This window comes from Leopardus geoffroyi, chromosome B1, assembly GCF_018350155.1.
Source record: "Leopardus geoffroyi isolate Oge1 chromosome B1, O.geoffroyi_Oge1_pat1.0, whole genome shotgun sequence".
Classification (NCBI taxonomy): Eukaryota; Metazoa; Chordata; class Mammalia; order Carnivora; family Felidae; genus Leopardus; species Leopardus geoffroyi.
In genome coordinates, this window is record NC_059327.1 from 35,193,717 (window position 1) to 35,216,197 (window position 22,481).

A 22,481-nucleotide genomic window follows, 5' to 3' on the forward strand; every position below is an offset into this window, starting at 1 on the left:
ATGCAGGGTTTGGCCTGCCAAATGGCAAATGATGATTCAAGCAGTTGTCTTCTGCATATATACAGCTAGCTCTCCTGAACTTAGTGAGGGCTACTTTCATTCTATAATCCTCACTTACTCACAGACTGGTGAGTTATTGCCTACCATAGACAACTGTGTGGTACAAATCATGATGATGGGTAAGGTCTTTATAAAGCAACATCAAAAAAAGTTACAACATTTTATGGCCTTTTCCCATCTATGATTCAGGAAACAGCTCACGTATGAGAAGCCAAGGTCCAGGCATGCACCAGGTGACCACATTCAAAAGTCAGAAAGAGAAACATGGTCTCTCCTTCCTCACCCCTCCAGCTCTCAATATCCTGCAGAGTTATATGGCAGGTCCAGAGAAAACACTCACATTAAAACAGAAAGGGAGGATGGAGAGCCTGTCTGAAATTACTCAACTACAACTAAAAAAGATCCAATAAAATTAATAGACTGTGTGTGACAGACAGCGAGTAGTAAGCTCTTAGCACATTTTAGTCGGATACCTTTCCGATAGCTTGAAATGTAGTGATCTTCAGGGAGAAGAGACACCAAGAAACAAGGAGATGAAGATAGAAATATGAGAAGAGAAATTTAAGTTTACATGGAAGAGAGAAAAAAAATCAAAGTGAAATGCAATGAGAGAAGCAGGCTACTATCTTTATCAGCTCAGAAGAGACATCCTTGGTATCATGATAGAACATTAAATTACAAATTTCTTGTCAGCAGTTTTCCATTTCTTAAAGTTTATAGTTTTACATTATTTCACATCTGTTTTTATCGAACATATCCCATCCCCACAAATCATGAAAATAAAATTAGACAAAGAAAAAGATATTACTTAAGAAACAAAACGATGCTGAAAACAAGGAACAAAAAACAAAGGACAGAATGAACAGCCTACAAATCTCGTAATAAGAGCAGTATGTTTTTGTTTAATGGATTCACTATCTTCCTATACCTTTGTGGAGATATTATAGGTTTTCCTTTTTTAAGTTTTATATTTTCTTGAGAATCTCAAGTTCATTCACATTGTTTTTTGCTGTTTGTATTGTTGTTTGACTGTTGTCTTGGAGTCAGCTGAGGTGGATGGTAATCCTTGGTGTCGGCTCCTGATTAGGAATGAGGGCCTAAAAGGCTCTCAGAGTTGCCAGGTAGACTGCAGACTTGGAGCTTTACAGGTTGTGATCAGGGTGAACTTTTGTTAGATAATTCTCTTTATCAGTATTGAGGATGCACATGGCTGCTTAATTCACTGGTTTGGGGCCAGGTAATGATGCCCTCAGCTGTATTCCTAGCCCAGAAATTCTTTGGTTACACTTTTTTTAGAGATTTGCCTCCAGACCTGGAGGAGAGGCAACTGCCCAGTGGCAATTAGGATTTTAACTGCCTTTGAAACAGCTTCCACCTAGTCTTTTTTTTTTTTTTTTTTTTTAGCTCAGTGCCCATCCCCTTACTCCCCCTAACCCAGTCCCCAATTCTAGAAACTGGTACTACCAATTCCTTTGCTTTTTGAGGATTCTGTGCTATAATTCAGCATTCCACATTACTTTAGCTTTCTTGAATTAGCTAAGTGAGGAACACAAATTATTCATGTTTCCCAGCTCCTAAAAGTTCCTATAAAAATCTCCACATTTTTCTAGGTTTATCACTTTTTTATTGTGAGGTATGATAAACATACAGAAAAGTGCACAAAACAAATATAAAATGTCTCTCTCTTCCCAAAGAAAATCACTCTCTTGACCTTTATTGAAATCACTTTCTTGTTGTTCTTTATAGTTTTACCATGTAAGCGTGTGGGTATCCACAAACGCTATGGTTTTCATTGTGTTTTTAACTTTCTGTATTTGGAACAATCAAATATGTATTTCTGTGTCTGGCTTCTTTTGCTCAACATTATGTTTGTAAGACTGATCCATGTTTTGCCCATTGCAGTTCACGGTCATTATTGTATACAATTCCACCATATGAATATGCCACAATTTTCCTTTTTACCATCAGTGGTTATTTGGTCTAATTCCAATTTTTGGCTATTGTGAATTCAACTGCTATGAATATTCCTATGCGTTTCTCTTTACTGCTATTTCTGTGAAGTACATTCCTAGAATTAGAACGATCAGTTATAGGGTATGTATATGTTCAACTTTGGATAAGTTAGATATTATCTACTAAAGTGGACATACGAAGTTATATTTCAGTGTATGAGCATTCCTGCTGCTACACGTCCAGGCCAGCACTTGGTGTCATCTTTAATTCATCTTTAATTTTAGCCAATCTGGTGGGTGTATAGAATCAGCCAGTGTGGTTTTAATTTGCATTTTCACAATCACTAATGTGGATGGATATCTTTTTATATCTTCACAGACCATTTTGATATTCTCTTTTGTGAAGTACTTATTCAAGTCTCGTCTAACTGACCTGGAGTTCTTCATATATTCTTCAAGTGAACTCTTTGTTGATTGTGTTGCAAATACCCTCTCCCACTCTGTACCTTGACTTTTCACACTCTTAAAAGGGTCTTTTCAACATTTATTTATTTTTGGGACAGAGAGAGACAGAGCATGAACAGGGGAGGGGCAGAGAGAGAGGGAGACACAGAATCGGAAACAGGCTCCAGGCTCTGAGCCATCAGCCCAGAGCCTGACGCGGGGCTCGAACTCACGGACCGCGAGATCGTGACCTGGCTGAAGTCGGACGCTTAACCGACTGCGCCACCCAGGCGCCCCAAAAGGGTCTTTTGATAAATATAAATTCTTACTTTTAATGTAGTCCAACTTATCAATAGTTTCCATATGGTAAGTGTTTTCTGTGACCTGTATTTAAGAAATTGTCCTCTTCCCGCAAGGTCATGAAGATATTTTGTATTATAAATACTAGAGGCTTTATTTTTTTGCCTTTCATATATGAATTATTAAAAAAAAATTTTTTATGTTCATTTATTTTTGACAGAGAGACAGAGCATGAGTGGGAGAGAGGTAGAGAGAGAGGGAGACACAGAATCTGAAACAGGCTCCAGGCTCTGAGCTGTGAGCACAGAGCCCGATGCGGGGCTCGAACTCACAGACTGCGAGATCATGACCTGCACTGAAGTCGGATGCTCAACCGACTGAGCCACCCAGGTGCCCCTCATATATGAATGTATTAATCCGTCTGGAATTTATTTTGTGTTTGAAATATGATATGGGTCAGGTTTAATTTTTTTCTCAGATATCCCCAAAACACTTATTAAAAATACCATCATTTCCCCACTACTCTACAGGACCACCTCTGGTGTAAATCAAGTGTCCACAAATGCTGTGATGTTTCTGGATTCTCTACTCTGTTTCAGTGCTCATCTGTCCTTGCACTAATAATCCTAAATGCTCTAGCTTTGCAGTAAACCTTGATCTTCTTCAAGACTTAAACTATTTCCACACTAATTTTAGAACCTATCCTCAGCATTTTCATACAAATTTTAGAATCTATCCTCAGTATTTCCATATAAATTTTACAGTCAAATGGTCTGTTAATAGTTGACTTTGTACTGAATCCACAGATCAATTTGGGAATAACATATCTTTACAATATTGAGTTTTCCAAAACTCAATGTACATTTTATTTCTTTCCATTTATTTAGATCTCCTTTAATTTCTCTAGTAATGTTTTATAGTTTGTTGCTTAGAGGTATCACACACCACTTGTCAGATTTATTGTTAGGGAGGATACTGTAAATGGCACCTTTAAAATTTCATTTTGCTTGTTGCTGGTAATAGAAACACAAATGATTTTTGCTTATTAACTTTGTATCCAGCAGCTACATGCCCTTGTTGATTTTAACAATCTATAAATTCCTTTGAATTTTCTCTACACACAGTCAAATCACCTATAAATAATGATAGCTTTGTTTCTCTCTTTCTAATCTTTATACCCTATGATGCTTTTTCTTGCCTTATTATGCTGGGTATAACTTCTTTTTTTTTTTTTTTAAACGTTTATTTATTTTTGAGACAGAGAGAAACAGGGCATGAATGGGGGAGGGTCAGAGAGAGAGGGAGACACACAATCCGAAACAGGCTCCAGGCTCTGAGCTGTCCGCACAGAGCCTGACACGGGGCTCGAACTCGCGGACCGCGAGATCATGACCTGAGCTGAAGTCGGATGCTCAACCGACTGAGCCACCCAGGCGCCCCTACTGGGTATAACTTCTAATGCGGTATTATATGGAGGTATTAATAACTGACATCCTTACCTGTTCCCAATCACTAAGGAGAACTTTCAACATCCTGCCATGTGATGTTTGCAATAGGCTTTTATAAATATGTTAAAGAATTCCTCTTCAAGCCTAGATTAATGGATCTATTGCAAAAGAAGGATGAATCTTACCCAAAGCTGTCTCTACATCTATGGTTTTTAATGCAGTGAATTATACTGATTTTTTAAATAAAATTTTTATTTTAGAATAGTTTTAGACATTCAGCAAAGTAGTGAAGACTCTATGGAGTTCACATACACCCCTCTCGCAATTTCCACTAGTATTAAGATTTTACATTAGTGGGGCGCCTGGGTGGCGCAGTGGGTTAAGCGTCCGACTTCAGCCAGGTCACGATCTCGCGGTCCGTGAGTTCGAGCCCCGCGTCGGGCTCTGGGCTGATGGCTCAGAGCCTGGAGCCTGTTTCCGATTCTGTGTCTCCCTCTCTCTCTGCCCCTCCCCCGTTCATGCTCTGTCTCTCTCTGTCCCAAAAATAAATAAACGTTGAAAAAAAAATTTTTTTTGGGGGGCGCCTGGGTGGCGCAGTCGGTTAAGCGTCCGACTTCAGCCAGGTCATGATCTCGCGGCCCGTGAGTTCGAGCCCCGCGACAGGCTCTGGGCTGATGGCTCAGAGCCTGGAGCCTGTTTCCGATTCTGTGTCTCCCTCTCTCTCTGCCCCTCCCCCGTTCATGCTCTGTCTCTCTCTGTCCCAAAAATAAATAAAACGTTGAAAAAAAAAATTTTTTTTTAAATAAAAAAAAAAAAGATTTTACATTAGTAATACTGATTAAATTTTTAATGTTAAATCTTCCAACTTGGTTGGGAGGCAGAATTCTTTTATGTATATTGCTAGTTTCAATTTGATGATGTTTTGTTTAGGATTAATGTCCTTTCACATTTTAGGATCATAGTTATACTAACCTCACTAAGTTATAGGGGAGCATTTCTTCTTTTTATTCTCAGGAAGAATTTGTTTAAGATTGGTGTTATTTCTTTCTTAAATGTTTGGTAAATCTGTTGGTGAAGTTATCTTCACCTGGAATTTTCTTCATAAAATTTTTTTAAAATTATAGATCCTGTTTCTTGGTAGGACTGTAATTATTAAGATTTTCTATATGGTGTCAGTTTGGGTAAGTTACGTTTTTCAGGAATCTGTCCATTTCATCTAAGTTTTAAAATTCACTGGTATAAATTTATTCTCATTTTTTTTTAAATGTTTATTTATTTTTGATGGGGAGATGGCACAGAGAGAGAGGGAGACACAGAATCTAAAACAGGCTCTAGGCTCTGAGCTATCAGCGCAGACCCTGACAAGGAGCTCGAACCTATGAACTGGGAGATCATGACCTGAGCCGAAGTCAGATGCCTAACCCACTGAGCCATCCAGGCACCCCTATTCTCATTATTTTCTTAATGTCTATAGGGTCCGATGTCTCCATTTTGTTTACTTGGTAAGTCTTACCAGGGATTTATCAATTTTATTAAGTCTCTTTTAAGAGCACAATTTGGTTATTACTGCTTTTCTGTATCTTTTTTCCTATTTTGTAACAATATTCTTTTTATTTTGTGACATCTATTTTCTTTAGGTGTAAAGTGCTATCTACCCTTTGTCAACTTTTCGAGATAGATGCTGATTTTCTGCCTTTCTCCTTTTCCAAATATGTATTTAAAGCTATAAATTTTCCTCTAAGCATGGCTTTAGATACACCCAATTTTTGTTCCCCCCCAAGTTTAAATTGGTTTGAGTTTAAGCACTGATTTTATACTACAAATGTAGTATAAGATGAACTAAATTTACAACTTAATTTGTTCGTGGAAGATGCCTTAAAAAAACATTGCAACTAAGACATATGCAAGATTTTATATGCATTTTGGAAGAACTCACACCGAAGCAGCTGATTAGTCATTAAGCTTGACCACTTTCACATCTTTTGGTCAGTTCTCCACAGTCATGACAGAGGAGAGTCACTCGGACCTTGCTGTACACACTGAACCATTCTGGGTGATGATTCATCTTTTCTGCTTCAAGGGCAACTCAGGACATGAAGCCAAATGCCTGATTAAAATTTTTGAAGGAGGGGCACCTGGGTGGCTCAGTCAGTTAAGCGTCCAACTCTTGATTTTGGCTCAGGTCATGATTCCACGGTTCTTGAATTTGAGCCCCGTGTGGGACTCTCTCTGTTAGAGGTGTGGAGCCTACTTGGGATTCTCTGTCTTCCTCTCTCTGCTCCTCCCCCTCACACATGCTCTCTTTAAACAAACAAACTTAAAAATAAAAATTTTAAATAATTCTTTGTAGATGGCATCTCTTTCACTTAATTCTGACCATCCTGTTACTTTAAGGTCAAGTATAACTTACTTCCTCTCTTCTGCTATCAACCAGTTAGCATCTGCTGACATGGCCACAAGGTTTAGGCTCCAGCCCCAAACCCAGGCCTGCCTGGTGTGCTGCCTGTCCTCAAGTTTTAATATGTACTACTTTTCATAGTCATTCAGCTCAAAATACTTTCAAATTTTCAACGTCATCTGCTATTTGATTCATTGGTTATCAAGTGTGTTTGTGTGTTTGTGTGTGTGTGTGTATACTTAAAATTTTTTTTTTCCCAATGTTTATTTATTTTTGAGAGATAGAGAGAGACAGAGCACAAGCAGAGGAGGGGGAGAGAGAGAGGGAGACACAGAATCCAAAGCAGGTTCCAGGCTCCGCACTGTCACCACAGAGCCCAACATGGGGCTCAAACTCACAAGCCATGAGATCAAGACCTGAGCCAAAGTTGGACACTTAACTGACTGAGCCACCCAGGCGCCCCGTATACATTTTTTTTTTTTTTTAAAGTAAGCTCTAGGCCCAACATGAGGCTTGAACTCATGATGCTGAGATCAAGAGTCACATGTTCTATCAACTGAGCCAGCCAGGAGCCCCTATCATGTATATTCTTAAATCTCCCAATATTATGAGGGTGTTCTAGATTATCTTTTTGTTACTGATTTATATATTAACTGCATGTGGTCAAAGAACATAGTCATTATGATTTAATCCTTTGACGTCTGAAACTTGCTTTTAGCTCTGTAAATTTTTGTAAATGTTATGTGTATTTGAAAAGAAGGTGTATTCAGCACCTGTTGGACGCAGTGTTCTTTATATGTTGGTCAAGTTCATTAATTACATTGTTCTAATTTTCTACGATCTTCCTAATTTTGTCTGTCTGCTTATTCCATCAATTACTGAGAGGTATGTGTTAAATTCTCCTACTACCCATTGTGAATATTTTTATTTCTCATTATACTTCTGTTATTTTTCATTTTATATATTATGAAGCTGTATTATTTAATTGCATATACATTTTAAATTGTTACATCTTATTTTTTAGATTCTACTTCATGTAATATTACTCTATCTGTAACAACTTTTCTTTGGTTAGTACTTGCATGATATTATTTATTCTTCTCCTTTTACTTATAAACTTTCTGTATACTTATGCTGTGAACTTGTCTCTTATAAAACATAAAGTCTGGGGTGCCTGTGTGGCTCAGTCAGTTAAGTGTCCAACTCGTGATTTCAGCTCAGGTCATGATTTCATGGTCATGGGATCAAGCCCCTCAGTGGGATTCTCCTGGGATTCTCTCTCTCCCTCTCTCTCTGTCCCTCCCCTGCTCGAGCACATGCCCTCTCTCTCAAAATAAATAAATAAAGTTAAAAAACAAACAAAATTTAAAAAAATCCTACTTGATAATTTGTCTTTTATCCATTTACATTTAATAAAACTTCTGAAACATTTACCATGATAATTTATTCTATTTATCTTACTGTTATATGTACCTTTCCTCCCTTCTTGCATTCTTCTGGATTATTTTTCTACCGTTCCACTTTTTCTAAAACTTGAAAGTTATATATTTTTTTCTAATGTTTATTTTTGAGAAAAAGAGAGAAAGTGGGGGAGGGGCAGAGAGAGAGGGAGACAGACAATCTGAAGCAGGCTCCAGGCTCTGAGCTGTCAGCACAGAGACTGACGTGGGACTTGAACTCACGAACTGCAAGATCATGACCTGAGCCGAAGTCAGATGCTTAACCAGCTGAGCCACCCAGGTGCCCCTTGAAAGTTACATACTTAAAAAAACTCTCTTTTCTTGAAAGTTACTCTAAATTGTAACACCCATTTCTTACCAAAGTATGACGTGTTTTGTTTTGTTTTATTTTAGAAGTTTATTTATTTATTTACTTGGTAATCTCTACACCGAACTTGGGGCTTGACTTTACAACCACAAGTTTTTTTGTCATCCAAAGTACTTTTACTATGATGCGTTTAAGATGGTATTATTATTTTTTAAATTCATTCTGCTTTGGTTTACAGAGCTTCTTCGACCTGCAGCTTAATGTCTTGACAAATTGAGAAAATTTTTATCCATTCTCTCTTCAAACAGTGATTCTGTCCCTGACTCTATCTCTTCTTTGGGACTCTAAACACACAGATGATATGCCTGTTCACTGTATCCTCTGTCTCTTAGGCTTTCTTTTTGGTATTTTATTTTTTCTTTTCATGATTCATTCATTCTAGATTGTTTTTTTCTGACCTCTTACCTAGTTCATTTATTCTCAGTTTAAGCTTTATTGAATCTGTTAATTCATCCGTCCAGAGTTTTAAATTTTATTTTACTTTTCCTTCCTAGCATTTTCTTTTGGTACTTTATCAACTCTGCTACATCTCCTTTTATAATTCACAATTCTTTGCCAAAATTTTCAGCCTAGTTTTTTTTTTTTTTAAGTTTATTTACTTATTTTGAGAGAGAAAGAAAGCACAGGTTGAGGAGGGGCAGAGAGAGAGAGAGGGAGACAGGGAGGCAGTGGGGGGAGGGGAGAAAGACAGAAAGACAGAAAGACAGAGAGAGAGAGAGAGAGAGAGAGAGAGAGAATCCCAACTAAGCTCTGCACTGTCAGTGCAGAGCCTGATGCAGGGGTCAAAATCACAAACTGTGAGATTGTGACCTGAGCTGAAGTCTGATGCTTGACCAGGTGCCCCTTCAACCTAGTTTTTTATGATCTTGAACACAGTAATCATTGTTTTGGTTTTGTTTTTAGCACAGTTATTTTATTTTAAATGTTTTTTATTTTATTTACTTTTGAGAGAGAGAGAGAGAGCAAGCAGGAGAGGTGCAGGGGGTTTGGGGACAGAGGATCCAAAGCAGGCTTCTCACTGACAGCAGACAGCCCAATGTGGGACTTGAACCCAAGAACCATGAGATCATGACCTGAGCCTAAGTCGGACACTCAACTGATAGAGCCACCCAGGAGCCCCTAGCATAGCTATTTTAAAGTTCAGTCTGATAAAGCCAATGTCTGGAGAATCTGGCATCTGTTTTTATTTTTTGCTGTTTCTGCTGGTTCTCATTCATGTTGTTCTATCTCCTCATATGCCTAGTTATTTTGGTTGTGAGCCACGTATTATATTTGAAAGGCTATTTGTAGGAATTTAAGGCCCTACATGATGTTATCTTAGCCTAGAGAGGTTTGCTTTTGCCAGGTGCCTGGGGCTACTTCATTTAAATTTCATGGATTGAAATGATTTGAGGGTAAGCTGTAGTCCCTTTGAGGGCTGTTCTATTTCCAGTTCACCCTTACCTTTACTTACATGGATGCGACCTTCTGGGATCCCAAACCAATGAGGAGAAAATTACCAGCACTCACATCATCCTTAGCAAGCCATGACCCCTAACTTTTTAGCTTCTATCAAGAGGGCTGCTCAACCTCTTACCCTCTCTTTTGAAATTCATTAATATCTCCAGGAGACAAATAGTCCCAAATGTTGGTTTTACCTCTCTGGATTTATGCCTTTTTCCAGATCTCAACTTGGTAATTATTTTACTTTGTTAGCTTTCTGAATGCCTTTAAAGCAAATTTTACAATCCTGCGTGTAGCTTTTGCAGTGATCTTAAGTCAGGGTTGATTTACACTATCTAGTCTGATATTACCAAAGTGGAAATCCTTAATTTATATCACTTAAATAAAACCAAAATTGTACTGTGGTTTTAGTGTGGTTTCAGGAAGGAATGGAATTAGAGGTGTATTCAATTCACCATTATAACCTAGATGGTTATTCTTTGTTTCCTTTCAGAAAAAAAATTAGAAAGCATGTATCAGCTGATATCTTTACATCCTGTAAAAAATGAGAATGACAGGATTCTGTTCATTCACTTTTGCACTTAACAGAATATCTAATAAATTTTCCATATTAGCACTGATAGCCTTACTCCATTCTTTTTTTAATAGTTGCCCTTCATATCACTGAATCTAACTCAACAAATATTTACTTTACCATGCTCACTGCACTACACTTGGCTTTAGGGCTATACTGGTAAGCCCTAAAACCAAAAACCAATTGTGTCCCAGCATTCAGGGAATTGACAGTTGAGTGGGAGTAAAATATATTAATCTTACAATAATATAAATAAATGCAAAATTACAACTCTATCAAATGCTAAGGAGAGGTACAGGTCGATATGAGACAGCATGACAGGGGTATTGGATCTAGTCAGGGAGGTCAGAAATGTCTTCCATGAGGATGTTACAATAAGCTGAATAAGAACTGACTAGAAGAGAATGGGACAAAGGAGGTTTGCATGAAGAAAATAATATTCTATGTAGAGAATCAATCATATGGATATATCATAATTGAATTACCCACCTCTCCACTGAGGGACATTTAGATTGCTTTGAATCTGTTGCTATTATAACAATTCTTTAATATATATATTTGCAATTTTGTAATATATATATTTGCAATCCTTTTATATATATATATACATATATATATATGCAATTTTTGGCATAATTTTATAAGCATACCTTTATGATCATTAAGAATCCTTTCTTAATACATATAATAGAGTTCACAATAACTTCCATGTCCACTTAAATTTGAATATAAATTCTACTAGATCTATTTCTTCCTCTTCCTCCAACTTAAATTCTTTATTTCGTTTCAATTTTCCTTGTCTGTACTCTTCCTTCACAAAGAATTGGTTCCTTCTAGTGATCTCTTATCTTACATAAAGGCACTCACAAGCTATGCTCCATCTGCTCCTCACCTTCACTGTGGAATCTAAAACATAAATATGTTTAAGACTCTATCTGCCCAAAGTAGGCTAGGCTTTCCCCGACGTAGATAATTTATCCTAACAGTTGAGTGAATCACTTTAGCACACAGCTTGGAAAATGAGACAGCCAGAGTTTTGAACTCAGGTACCACCATCTTTCCAAAATCTTCTGCATTCTCAGATAAGTTAGGACCTAACTTTAAAATCAACCCTCAGGGCGCCTGCGTGGCTCAGTCAGTTAAGCGTCCAGGTTGAGCGTCCAACTTCGGCTCAGGTCATGATCTCGCGGTTTGTGAGTTCGAGCCCCACGATGGGCTCTGTGCTGACAGCTCAGAGCCTGGAGCCTGCTTTAGATTCTGTGTCTCCCTCTCTCTGCCCCTACCCTGCTCACATTCTGTCTCTGTCTCTCTCAAAATAAATAAACATTAAAAAATATATATTTAAAATCAAACCTCCCACAACATCCTAGGAAAAAAATACGTGGCTATATATATAACAAAATGTTACTACATAAAGATCCCTCACGCCCACAGGCCAGTAAGAAAAGCAAAAAACAAAAAAACGTGCACATAACCCAGTAGGAAAATGGGCAAAAGGTATGCATAGACAAATTCACAAAAGAAAAACATATATGGTCAATAAATACAACAAAAAATGTTCATTAGTCATCATAAAAATACAAATTAAAATATAAAAAGCACCAGATTATAAAAACTATAATTGGAGAGAGCACTATGAACTATGCATCACACACAAAAAATATAACCTAGTACAACCTTTCTAGAGGTTATCTGTATCTGATTTAAATTATAATTTCTAGAAATTTATCCTATGAAAATAATCAAGAAAATGTTATTCTCAACATCCTAATATTGCTTCCTTTCTTTCATACCATATATTGCACTTATCTATTGTTTCTCTTTCTTCCACTAGAATATAAGCTTATTGTATGCAAGGACCCAAACAGTACTTGCCATATATTAGGCATGTGATAAATAGTGGTTGTTGACAGAATGTATAAAGATTTATCTTTAAGAATTTTCCAAACTGTGGGGTTTTAAAACAAAAATGTCGGAAAAATCCAACATCCAACAGCAGGGGACTGATTAAAACAAAACATTATCAACAAGGACAACTATATAACTGTTAAAAATTAGTCTACAAAAAAACTATAGGGGCACCTGGGTGGCTCAGTTGGTTATGCATCTTGACTCCTGATTTTAGCTCGGGTCATGATCTCATGGTTTGTGAGTTCAAGCCCCACATTGGGCTCTCTGAATGTCCAGTGCAAAGCCTGCTTAGGATTCTCTCTCTCCCCTCTCTCTGCCCCTCCCCTGCTTGCACTGTCTGTCTGTCTCTCTCTCTATCTCTCTCTCTCTCAAAATAAGTAACTATAAATGTTTGTGATACTATTATATGACCTCATTTTTGTTAAAAAGAAAAAATGGGAAAATATATGCAAAGATAAAAGACAGGTAACACAGTATCACATCAAGATGTGAACAGTGGATATCTATGAGATGGCAGGATTATAGGTAACTTTTTTGTTCTTACTTATGGTTTCCTGTATTTTTCAAATTTAATTTTTCTGGAAAGAACATAATTCTTTTTTAATAAGTCAAAAAAATTATTCAAAACGAACTAAAACCAAAACCAAAACTTCTTCATTTCTAGTTCAAATGAGAAAAAGGCAAGTTTACCTTCAATTTCATCTTCAGAAATCAATTCATCATCAGAGCATATGTTGAGAACGTTAACCAGCATCTCTGTGACTATACAATAAGACAAAATAACCCAAAATTTATACAATTATTAAGGTACTTTCTCTATAATGATGTGGCTGTCTAAACATACATGTTAAATAAACATAGACAAAAATGATTTGTCATTATGCTACTAAGAGTATTCATAAAGAGTAGCATTAAATCTAGACCTTTGGGTTTATATAGAATTTGGGGAAATTACTTGCTTCGATGAAAGTTCGGTCTTGATGATTCTATTGCATTAATTACTTGATTTCATGAGACTGCTGTCCAGAACCTTTTCCTCACTGATGTACATGAAAAGATTTCTTCCCATTTTACAAAGAAGTTAAGCCACCATGTCTATGTCCAACAGACTTATTTTATATTTGCATAGCTTATTTGTATAGGTGCACAAATGAAATTCTAAGGACAGTATTTTCTTTTTAAATATCTTTACCACTGAAGAAGTCCCTGAAGGAATGGTGTAGTGACTTATGTTATTTTAACATCTTGATCACAGTAGGATAGCTATTTTAAGTTGATATTTACAATAAGAAGAACATAATCGACTAGAACTTTAACTTAAAAACCAAGTACCATTTAAAAACCTTTGTAGAGAACAAAGAAAATTCGAAAATACTTCTTATAACTTTAAGAAAAACATTTCTGAACCATCAGGAGACTCATGCAAATATAAAAGTGTACTCCATTACTAATTAAGACAACTGATAGCCCAGATGCTTTAGTTCCTTACCTTTTTCCCCAACAAAAGGCAAAGACCATGTGAAAACATCCATAAAGTTTGGAAGCCAGTAGGGGTGTGGAGAACAGTTAAACTGCCTGATATTCATGACATTGTTTTCATATTTTAACACAGCAGCTAAAAAGGAAAAAGCAAGAGAATCTGGCACAGAGGAACATGACACAGCAACTGGCATGCTTCATACAGCTGCATACCTACTAAACAGAATTCAGGAACTTACTCTCCATTTGTAAATTCAGGCCTCGGTATTTAAGAGCAGATGGAAAATCTTAAAGCATTTTATACACCTCATTCTTTTAAGAATTACCCCAAGGAACAAAGTTACCTGAAGATCCCATATAATAAAAGTACAAAAGAAACTGAGCTCTGAAACTTCAAAGGGCCACTGCACAGTAACCATCTATAGAAATCTCAGGTTCCACATTAGAAAAATGTTGTCATAATTTCCCTTTATAGGCCAAATGGTTACAATTACAGCTCTCTTTTGAAGGCAAACATTTTTCATTAAATGAACACAGCCTATTTTGCTAGTCATTATCCAGAGCCAAAGATTTTATAAACTCTGGGAGTTTATAGCATAGCAATTATCAATTCACAGTGGGGGATACAGATGGTAAACTTAGAGCAATTTACAAGGCTCAAAAGTAGATTAAATAATCTACATATATAAAGAGGATTAAAACAGCCATCTCTCCTATACACAGCCAGTATATTGCTAGCACTGTATAAATGTTTAAATTAACCAGTTTATTTATTTGTACACATACTTTGGTACCAAACTAATTTTCTTTATATTTTAAAAGTTTTGAAATCCAATTTCTTGGACTTCACCATGAGCAAAAGCACTGTGATGTTGTTTGCATTATTCTCTTTACTCTTATAGTGATCATAAATAGAATCAGGTATGAAGTACTCCAGAAATGAGGTACAGGTCATTCCCTGGTTCCCGTTTCTTTGCTTATTAAATGATTGCCTAGTGTGCTCAAAATGTAAGTTACTGGCTGTCTAAAATGTACATCATGAAGAAAATACATGAAAGTAGGATTGCCTGCTCTTAAAAACCTGCCACTAGATACAATGTTTTCGTGTATATGTATTTTATTATGCATATATTTTACTCAATAATTTCCTCAATCTACACAGGAAAAAGAGGTGAAAGGTGGGTCTTTACAGTGGATAATTATAAATGAAAGGATAAAAAAATTGTTTTTGTGTACGTTCCCAGTGGAAACAAAAAAAATAGGAATAGAAATCTTTAAAAATTATGACTTAAGGACCTTTCACATAATCACTGGAACTGAGAATTACTTGTTGGTACCAATATGCAAGAAAAGCAACAGAAGAAGAGAGAGAAAAAGAAAAGGGGAAGTGAATTGTCTTGCAAGACAAGTGGTCTTGTCTTTCAAGAAAAGAAGTACTTCTGTGGGGAGTAATTGAGTACCAGCAGACATTGGTTCAGATGCCACATTTTCTTTTTCCTAAAAAAAAAAATTTTTGAGAAAAAGCAAGGAAAATAAGAATGTTTCAAGATAAAGTTACCAGTTATATCAAAGTCAACAGAAAAATCCAGTAAACTGGACTGTGACTTTAAAAGTTTGCTAAAGGAATAATCAAGATCAATACCAGGTTAGAATGGGCCAAAAATGAGCTGGTGTTCAGTGAGTCAGTAAAATGACTGCTGTTTTGGGTGGCACGTTTTAGTTGAGCACACCGATAAATCCACCGTGCAATCAAGAGACACACTTACCAGCTGAGGTCTAAAAAGGGAGAAGGGACAGTCTTCATCACAAATATGAGGACTATAGCCACTAAGTATTCTTGAAGAAGTTACCAACACAAGCAACACACACCACTCACAATGGAAGAAACAAGAACAAAACTAAGTCTCTAATATATTGGGCATATTAGGAAGAAGGAAATAAGAAAAAATGGAGTTAGGGAGAAGCTGAGTGTTGTGGCTAGACAGCTAAGACTCAGAAAAGAATGACGAGATGTAAAGAACTATACGGCTGGGGGAGAGCTTAAGCCAAAGAAGTGTTTTTAAAAATGAATAGGAAGCCACTGAAGGACACACTAAGATGACTGATTCAAATCAGATTGAAATGAGATGTGCCATTCCATGGTTTCCCTTTACACAGGCTCAGGTTATGTAGTGAGTATACTGTGGACTGCTTTTAAACTTGACTCCCCACCTGCATATACAAGGTATGACTATAAAGTAATGAGACTTAAGAAACCACCAACTACAAACACACCAGACCTTATATATGAGATGAGTGTGGTCCTTTGACATAGTCATACGAGGCACAACTGTAAAATGTTATAGTACTACAGCAATGTAGAGTTTCATGCTTTTTAATATTTATTTTTATTATTCCAACTTATCTTCAACAACCCTATATGGCAGGTATTTTAAAGATACACTGAGGCTCAGAGAAGTTAAATATCTTATTGATGTGAAATTAAGTGTCATGTTTACTGTGGACTGAAAAGTGAAGCAGGGCTAGACTAGACTTTCTGACTCAGCTTATTAGTGCTCTTTTCAATACACCTTGCTGCCTTACTGTATATTTAATCCAAAGATGCTGCCATTACTCAAAACATTTTTGGAACTCCTCTTGTGGAATTGCCTCCAGACCCATTTTATAAGCAACACAAGAAAAACCAGTCTCATTACCCTATAATCATACCTTGTTTCTGACCCCAAATGGTACCATCTAGCTTGATCACTCACCTTATTCACCAGTCTTGACTCCGAATAACTTTTGGCTGTTCCAAAAATCAAATCCACCCTCAAAGGACGAAGGTTTCCCATCACTGAGGATAATCAAAAGAATGTGTCGCAGATTCCGAAGGCAAGGCCAAAAGAGGAGTTCCAAAAACGTTTTGAACAATGGCAGCATTGTTGGAATAAGCGTGTAGCTTCCCAAGGTAACTACTGTGAAGGGACAATACTCACTTGGATATATACGTTCTGGCATGTTTGTATTAAAGTTCTATTATTTTATAGTCATACTTTATAAACAACAAAATAGTTACAGAGGATGTTACAGAGGATATTACAGAGGAAGTCTGCCCTGCTACAAAACTTACAAACTATGAATCTTAAAAAATTAAAAAAAAAAAAAAAAGAAAGAAAGAAAAAGAAGATTTCAGGGCACCTGGCTGGCTCAGTCAATAGAGCATGTGACTCTCAATCTCAAGGTCATGCGTTCAAGGCCCACATTGGGCATACTTAAAAAGAAAAAATTTCAATAGGATAAAGTCTTAGAATGAGAACTTCTGGACTGAAGGCATATTTATATTTAATCCTCCTTTTTAATACGGGAAATTGAGGTTTAGAAAAATTACATGACAGACCTAAAGTTACACTACTAGTTTCTGGCAGGGATTGGACTAAAATGATTTTTCTTAATTTTTTATGGTATTCACTCTGCCTATACCATTCCTCAAGAAAACCAAAAACAGCTTAATAATGTACAAACATTAAAACACCAAACAGTGACATTTTATTGAGGTACTGTTACAAATAAATTCACCAAAACTAATAATTTATGGTGACTATTCTAACTTGAACCTGAAGTAATTTATTTGTCTTATATTTTGATTCAGGAGTACAAACCAAACCTATTATTTATTTACAGAGCCCAATACTCCTTAGGAAATGGAAACCAAGCAGTAGCCTAAATTCTAAGTTTCTTGGCCTTTGTTTCAACTAAGACCTCTTTTCTTTTTATTTAAAATTTACATATGTTTTAAAACCACACACACATATGATTAAACTAGAGCTCACATTTACTCACAAATTCAAACTCAAATATCGCTGGACTCTTTTACCTTTATTGTTATAGACATCTAGGTAATTGGGGGCAGAGAAAATTGTAATGAGTGATGGAAAGCCTGTTGTTTGGCTCTTCCTGTACATTCGATACCTGGAAGAGAAATAACAGTCCGTCTGTCTTAATAATAAAGGCAAAAACTCCACAGTGATATCTGGTACAGTATAAATCTAACTTACCCAGCATCTTGGGCTTCATGCGCTCTGATTATTGATAACAAATTATTGTTCTGCAAAAATTCACAAACTGCAGGGTAACTGGAATAGAAAATTAGAAAATATAAATCCAGAACTAAAACAACTGTTTTTTAATAGGAGGAAGGGGAAAAGTCAAGATGACATTAGTTGAATTTGTTTCAAAAAGACAGGTTTTTGACACTGGACTTTTATTGTTTGTTTGATTGTTCATTTATTTGAGAGACAGAGAGAGAGAGAGCAAGCAGGGGAGGGGCAGAGAGAGAGGGAGACAGAATCTGAAGCAGGTTCCAACCTCTGAGCTGTCAGCACAGAGCCTGGCGCAGGGCTCAAACCCACAAACCTCAAGATTATGACCTGAACTGAAGTTGGATGCTTAACCGACTGAGCCACCCAGGCACCCCACCACTGAACCTCTATTTATGGCTTAGAAATCGTCACTGTTTTTCTACTTCATGAATATAACTCATTCCAGATCAAATATACAGGTAACAGATAACCTTACGACAGAAAAAAAGCTCCTTTACCTTTTAACTGTCTTTGTCTTAATCCATAATAATACAAGACCAAAACTTTTCTTTGTGTCTTTAAATTTTTTTTTTCAACGTTTATTTATTTTTGGGACAGAGAGAGACAGAGCATGAACAGGGGAGGGGCAGAGAGAGAGGGAGACACAGAATCGGAAACAGGCTCCAGGCTCTGAGCCATCAGCCCAGAGCCCGACGCGGGGCTCGAACTCACGGACCGCGAGATCGTGACCTTGCTGAAGTCGGACGCTTAACCGACTGCGCCACCCAGGCGCCCCTCTTTGTGTCTTGATATAAAAAAAAGTACCAGGGAGAGGGGGAGAGAGAGAGAGAGAGGGCTAGAGAGAGAGAGAGAGAGAGAGTGTGTGTGTGTGGTGTGAGAGAAAGAGAGACAGAGAAAGATTATTAGTTGCTAAAAATTGAATACACAAATTTCAAACTGTCAAATGGTTTGAAAAGTTAAAGAATCTACTAACAGCTTCACAGGTAATATCTATGCCAAATTAATATTATACAGGAATATTTTAGGAGTAAATACAAATATTACACCCAACCGTATTCTAATGAAAGGTCTGATATTTACATCTGCTCCTAACATTCTCTTTCAGTAATGTTATCTTTCTACATTTAGAAATACCTGATAGGAAGAACTGGAAAATACCAAATTATCCTGGAATTATCCAAGTGTTAAGTATTTACTTTATCATTATTTATTTTGAGAGAGAGAGAGAAAGCACTAGCATGGGAAGGGCAGAGAGAGAGGGGGAGAGACAGAATCCCAAGCAGGCTCAGCATCGGCAGTGCAGAACCCAGTGCAAGGCCTGAACCCACAAACTGTGAGATCATGACCAAGAATCATGAGCTGAGACCAAGAGTTGGATGCTTAACCGACTGAGCCACTCAGGTGCCCCAATTATTTACTTTATGTTTAAACCTTTGTTTCTTATGATGCTCATTAGAAAATATTAACTTTTAAAATAGATTGTACATTCATTTGGTATAAAATTGAAAGATACAAATGATTATACAATGAAATACCTCCCTTCTCTCATTTTTTTTAAATTTATTTATTTATTTTTAGTAATCTCTACACCAAACATGTGGCTCAAACTCTCAACCCCAAGATCAACTGAGCCAGCTAGGCACCCCAAATGCCTTCCTTCTTCCTACATCTAGCTTCCAGCTACCCTAGAAACAACCAATGTTCCTAGTTTCTTTGAGTACTCTTTAAAAGATGTTCTACAGGCATGCCTTGGAGATATAGTTGGTTCTGTTCCACACCACCACAACAAAGCAAATATCAAAACAAAGTGAGTCAAATGAATTTTTTTGTTTCCCAGTGCATGAAAAAGTTACGTTTACACTATACTGTAGTCTATTGAGTGTGCAATAACATTATGTCTAAAAAACAATGTACATATCTTAATTTAAAAATATTGCCAAAAAATACTAACCATAATCTGAGAATTCAGTGGTTTTAATCACTGATCACAGATCACCATAACAAATATAATAACAATTTAAAAAGTTTGAAATATAGGGAGAATTACCAAAATGTACACAGGGACATGACATGAGCAAATGCTTTTGGAAAAATAACACCAAGAGACCTGCTCAACACAAGATTGCCCCAACCTTCAATGTGTAAAAAAACTCAGTATCTATGAAGTACAATACAGCAAAGTGCAATAAAACAAAGTATGCCAGGATTTTATATCAGTGTACAAAGGTTTTTTTTTTTTTTTTTTTTTTCTTTTTTAAAAACAGCTTCACTGTATAGTCTGGCACGTTCCACTGTCTGAATGTACCACAAGGTATTTAACTAGCCTTCTATTGAACATCTAGATTGTTTTAAATCTTTTATCATAAATAATACAGCAGTGAGGGGCGCCTGGGTGGCTCAGTTGGTTAAGTGTCTGGCTTAAGTGTCAAAATTAACAGCATGGAGCTTGCTTGGGATTCTCTCTGTCCCTCCTCTACTCATGCTCTTTCAAAATAAATAAACATTTAAAAAGATAATAATACAGCAATGAATAACCTTGAACCATTGACCCCTGAATAATGTAGGGAGTGCTAACTCCCTGCACAGTCAAAAATCTGTGTAACTTTTTATAACTGTGTAACTGTATAACCTTTTTTCACATGTATTACTCTTTTGAAGTAGGCGCCATGCCCAATGTGGGGCCTGAACTCACAACCCTGAGATCAAGAGTTGCAGGCTCTACTTACTGAGCCAGCAAGGCACCCCTCATGTATATAACTTTTGACTCCCCCAAAATTTAATTACTGGTCTGCTGACCAGAAGTATTACCCGTAACAGTCAACTGACAGATATTCTGTATGTTGTATGTATCATATACTGTATTCTTATACTAAAATAAGCTGGAGAAAATAAAATGTTCTTAAGAAAACCATATGGGGGGCGCCTGGGTGGCTCAGTCGGTTGAGCGTCCGACTTCGGCTCAGGTCACGATCTCGCGGTCAGTGAGTTCGAGCCCCACGTCGGGCTCTGGGCTGATGGCTCAGAGCCTGGAGCCTGCTTCCGATTCTGTGTCTCCCTCTCTCTCTGCCCCTCCCCCGTTCATGCTCTGTCTCTCTCTGTCTCAAAAATAAATAAACGTTAAAAAAAATTAAAAAAAAAAAAAAAAAAAAAAAAAGAAAACCATATGGAAGGGGGCGCCTGGGTGCCTCCGCCAATTGAATATCTGACTTCGGCTCAAGTCATGATCTCATGGTCCATGAGTTCGAGCCCCATGTCAGGCTCTGTGCTGACAGCTCAGAGCCTGAAGCCTGTTTCAGATTCTGTGTCTCCCTCTCTCTCTGCCCCTCCCCCACTCACACTGTCTCTGTCTCTCAAAAAATGAATAAACATTAAAAAATTATTTTTAAAAATCATAAAGGAGAAAAAATACTTTTATAGTGCTGTATTATATTTATATAAAGAATCCATGTAGGGGCGCCTGGGTGGCTCAGTTGGTTAAGCATCTGACTCTTGATTTCAGCTCAGGTCATAATCTCATGGCTGTCACGATCTCTGTGATGACAGTGTAGAACCTGCTTGGGATTCTCTCTCTCTCCCTTTCTCTCTGCCTCTCACCCTCCCTCTCTCTCTTAAAATAAATAACTAAACTTAAAAAAAAAATCCATGTATAAGTGGACCTGCATAGTTCAAATGCATCGTGTTCAAGGGTCAGCTGTACATACATTTTACACATTTGCACATTTATATAGTTGATTCTTGTTATTTGCAGTAGCTATGTTCTATAAAGTTGTTGCAAAAACGGAATTAGTCAAAACTGAACCACTGCTCCTAGAGAAAATACATAGGGTCCTGGAGCCTCTGGTCACATTTTCATTAATCAATCAATACATAACCTTGTTTTATGTGTGTTTCTGTTTAAGGACATCTTATTTAATACATACTGTTGATTCATTAACATGGAACTCATGGACAACAATGTCACAAATCATTCCTGAATTAGGTTTATATAACATACACGTATTTTCTCTGCAAGGCACATCACAGCCTTCTTACACATAGAAATACGAGATAGCACTTAAGCACTATGCTTGGGGGCCATTTTACACAGCAAAATTGCCAACCAAAAATGTGAAAAATGTTGCACTAAATGGATCACAGAAAGAATGGTATAATGATAGTCTTGTAGTATGAAAGCTGGAAAAAGAAGGCAGAGCAGCTCCTTGTTAACCTCAGTTAGGAACACACATGGGGTGACTCGAATTTTGCATCACTCTGCATGTGTGCATGTCTGTGAATGACCACGAAAGTGTTTAAGTGGTGACCTTGCAGTTACAAGTAATTCTTAGCAAGTAGGCAAATTTACAGCTCAGAATTCATAAATAACGAGGATTGACTTATGGCTATAGGATTACATTTTAGAAGGAGAACTCCTGGTTCAAAGGCCCTGGGTGGACATTTATAATTGAGAGATATTATCAAGCTGATCTCCAAGGAGACTGTACCAGTTTATACTGTACAAACAATAACAATAAAAAAATAAATGATGCTCTTTATTTTAAGCAATGTAAAGAGAAGTAAAAAAAA

General features: G+C 37.0%; 1 protein-coding gene across 8 annotated transcripts in view; it reads right to left on the reverse strand.

Moving 5' to 3' along the window:
• Positions 1-22,481, reverse strand: part of PPP3CC (protein phosphatase 3 catalytic subunit gamma) — a 100,553-nt gene that overhangs the window by 10,221 nt on the left and 67,851 nt on the right. For 4 of the 8 annotated variants that reach the window (XM_045457482.1, XM_045457484.1, XM_045457481.1 and 1 more), the window contains exons 7-11: positions 17,874-17,951; positions 17,693-17,787; positions 13,847-13,972; positions 13,048-13,119; positions 534-560 (exon numbers count right to left, since the gene is read on the reverse strand). In XM_045457482.1, the coding sequence (XP_045313438.1) occupies positions 534-560; positions 13,048-13,119; positions 13,847-13,972; positions 17,693-17,787; positions 17,874-17,951 (398 nt within the window). The remainder of the gene's footprint in view (positions 1-533; positions 561-13,047; positions 13,120-13,846; positions 13,973-17,692; positions 17,788-17,873; positions 17,952-22,481) is intronic. The other 4 variants (XM_045457499.1, XM_045457485.1, XM_045457490.1 and 1 more) reach the window with 1 other exon arrangement.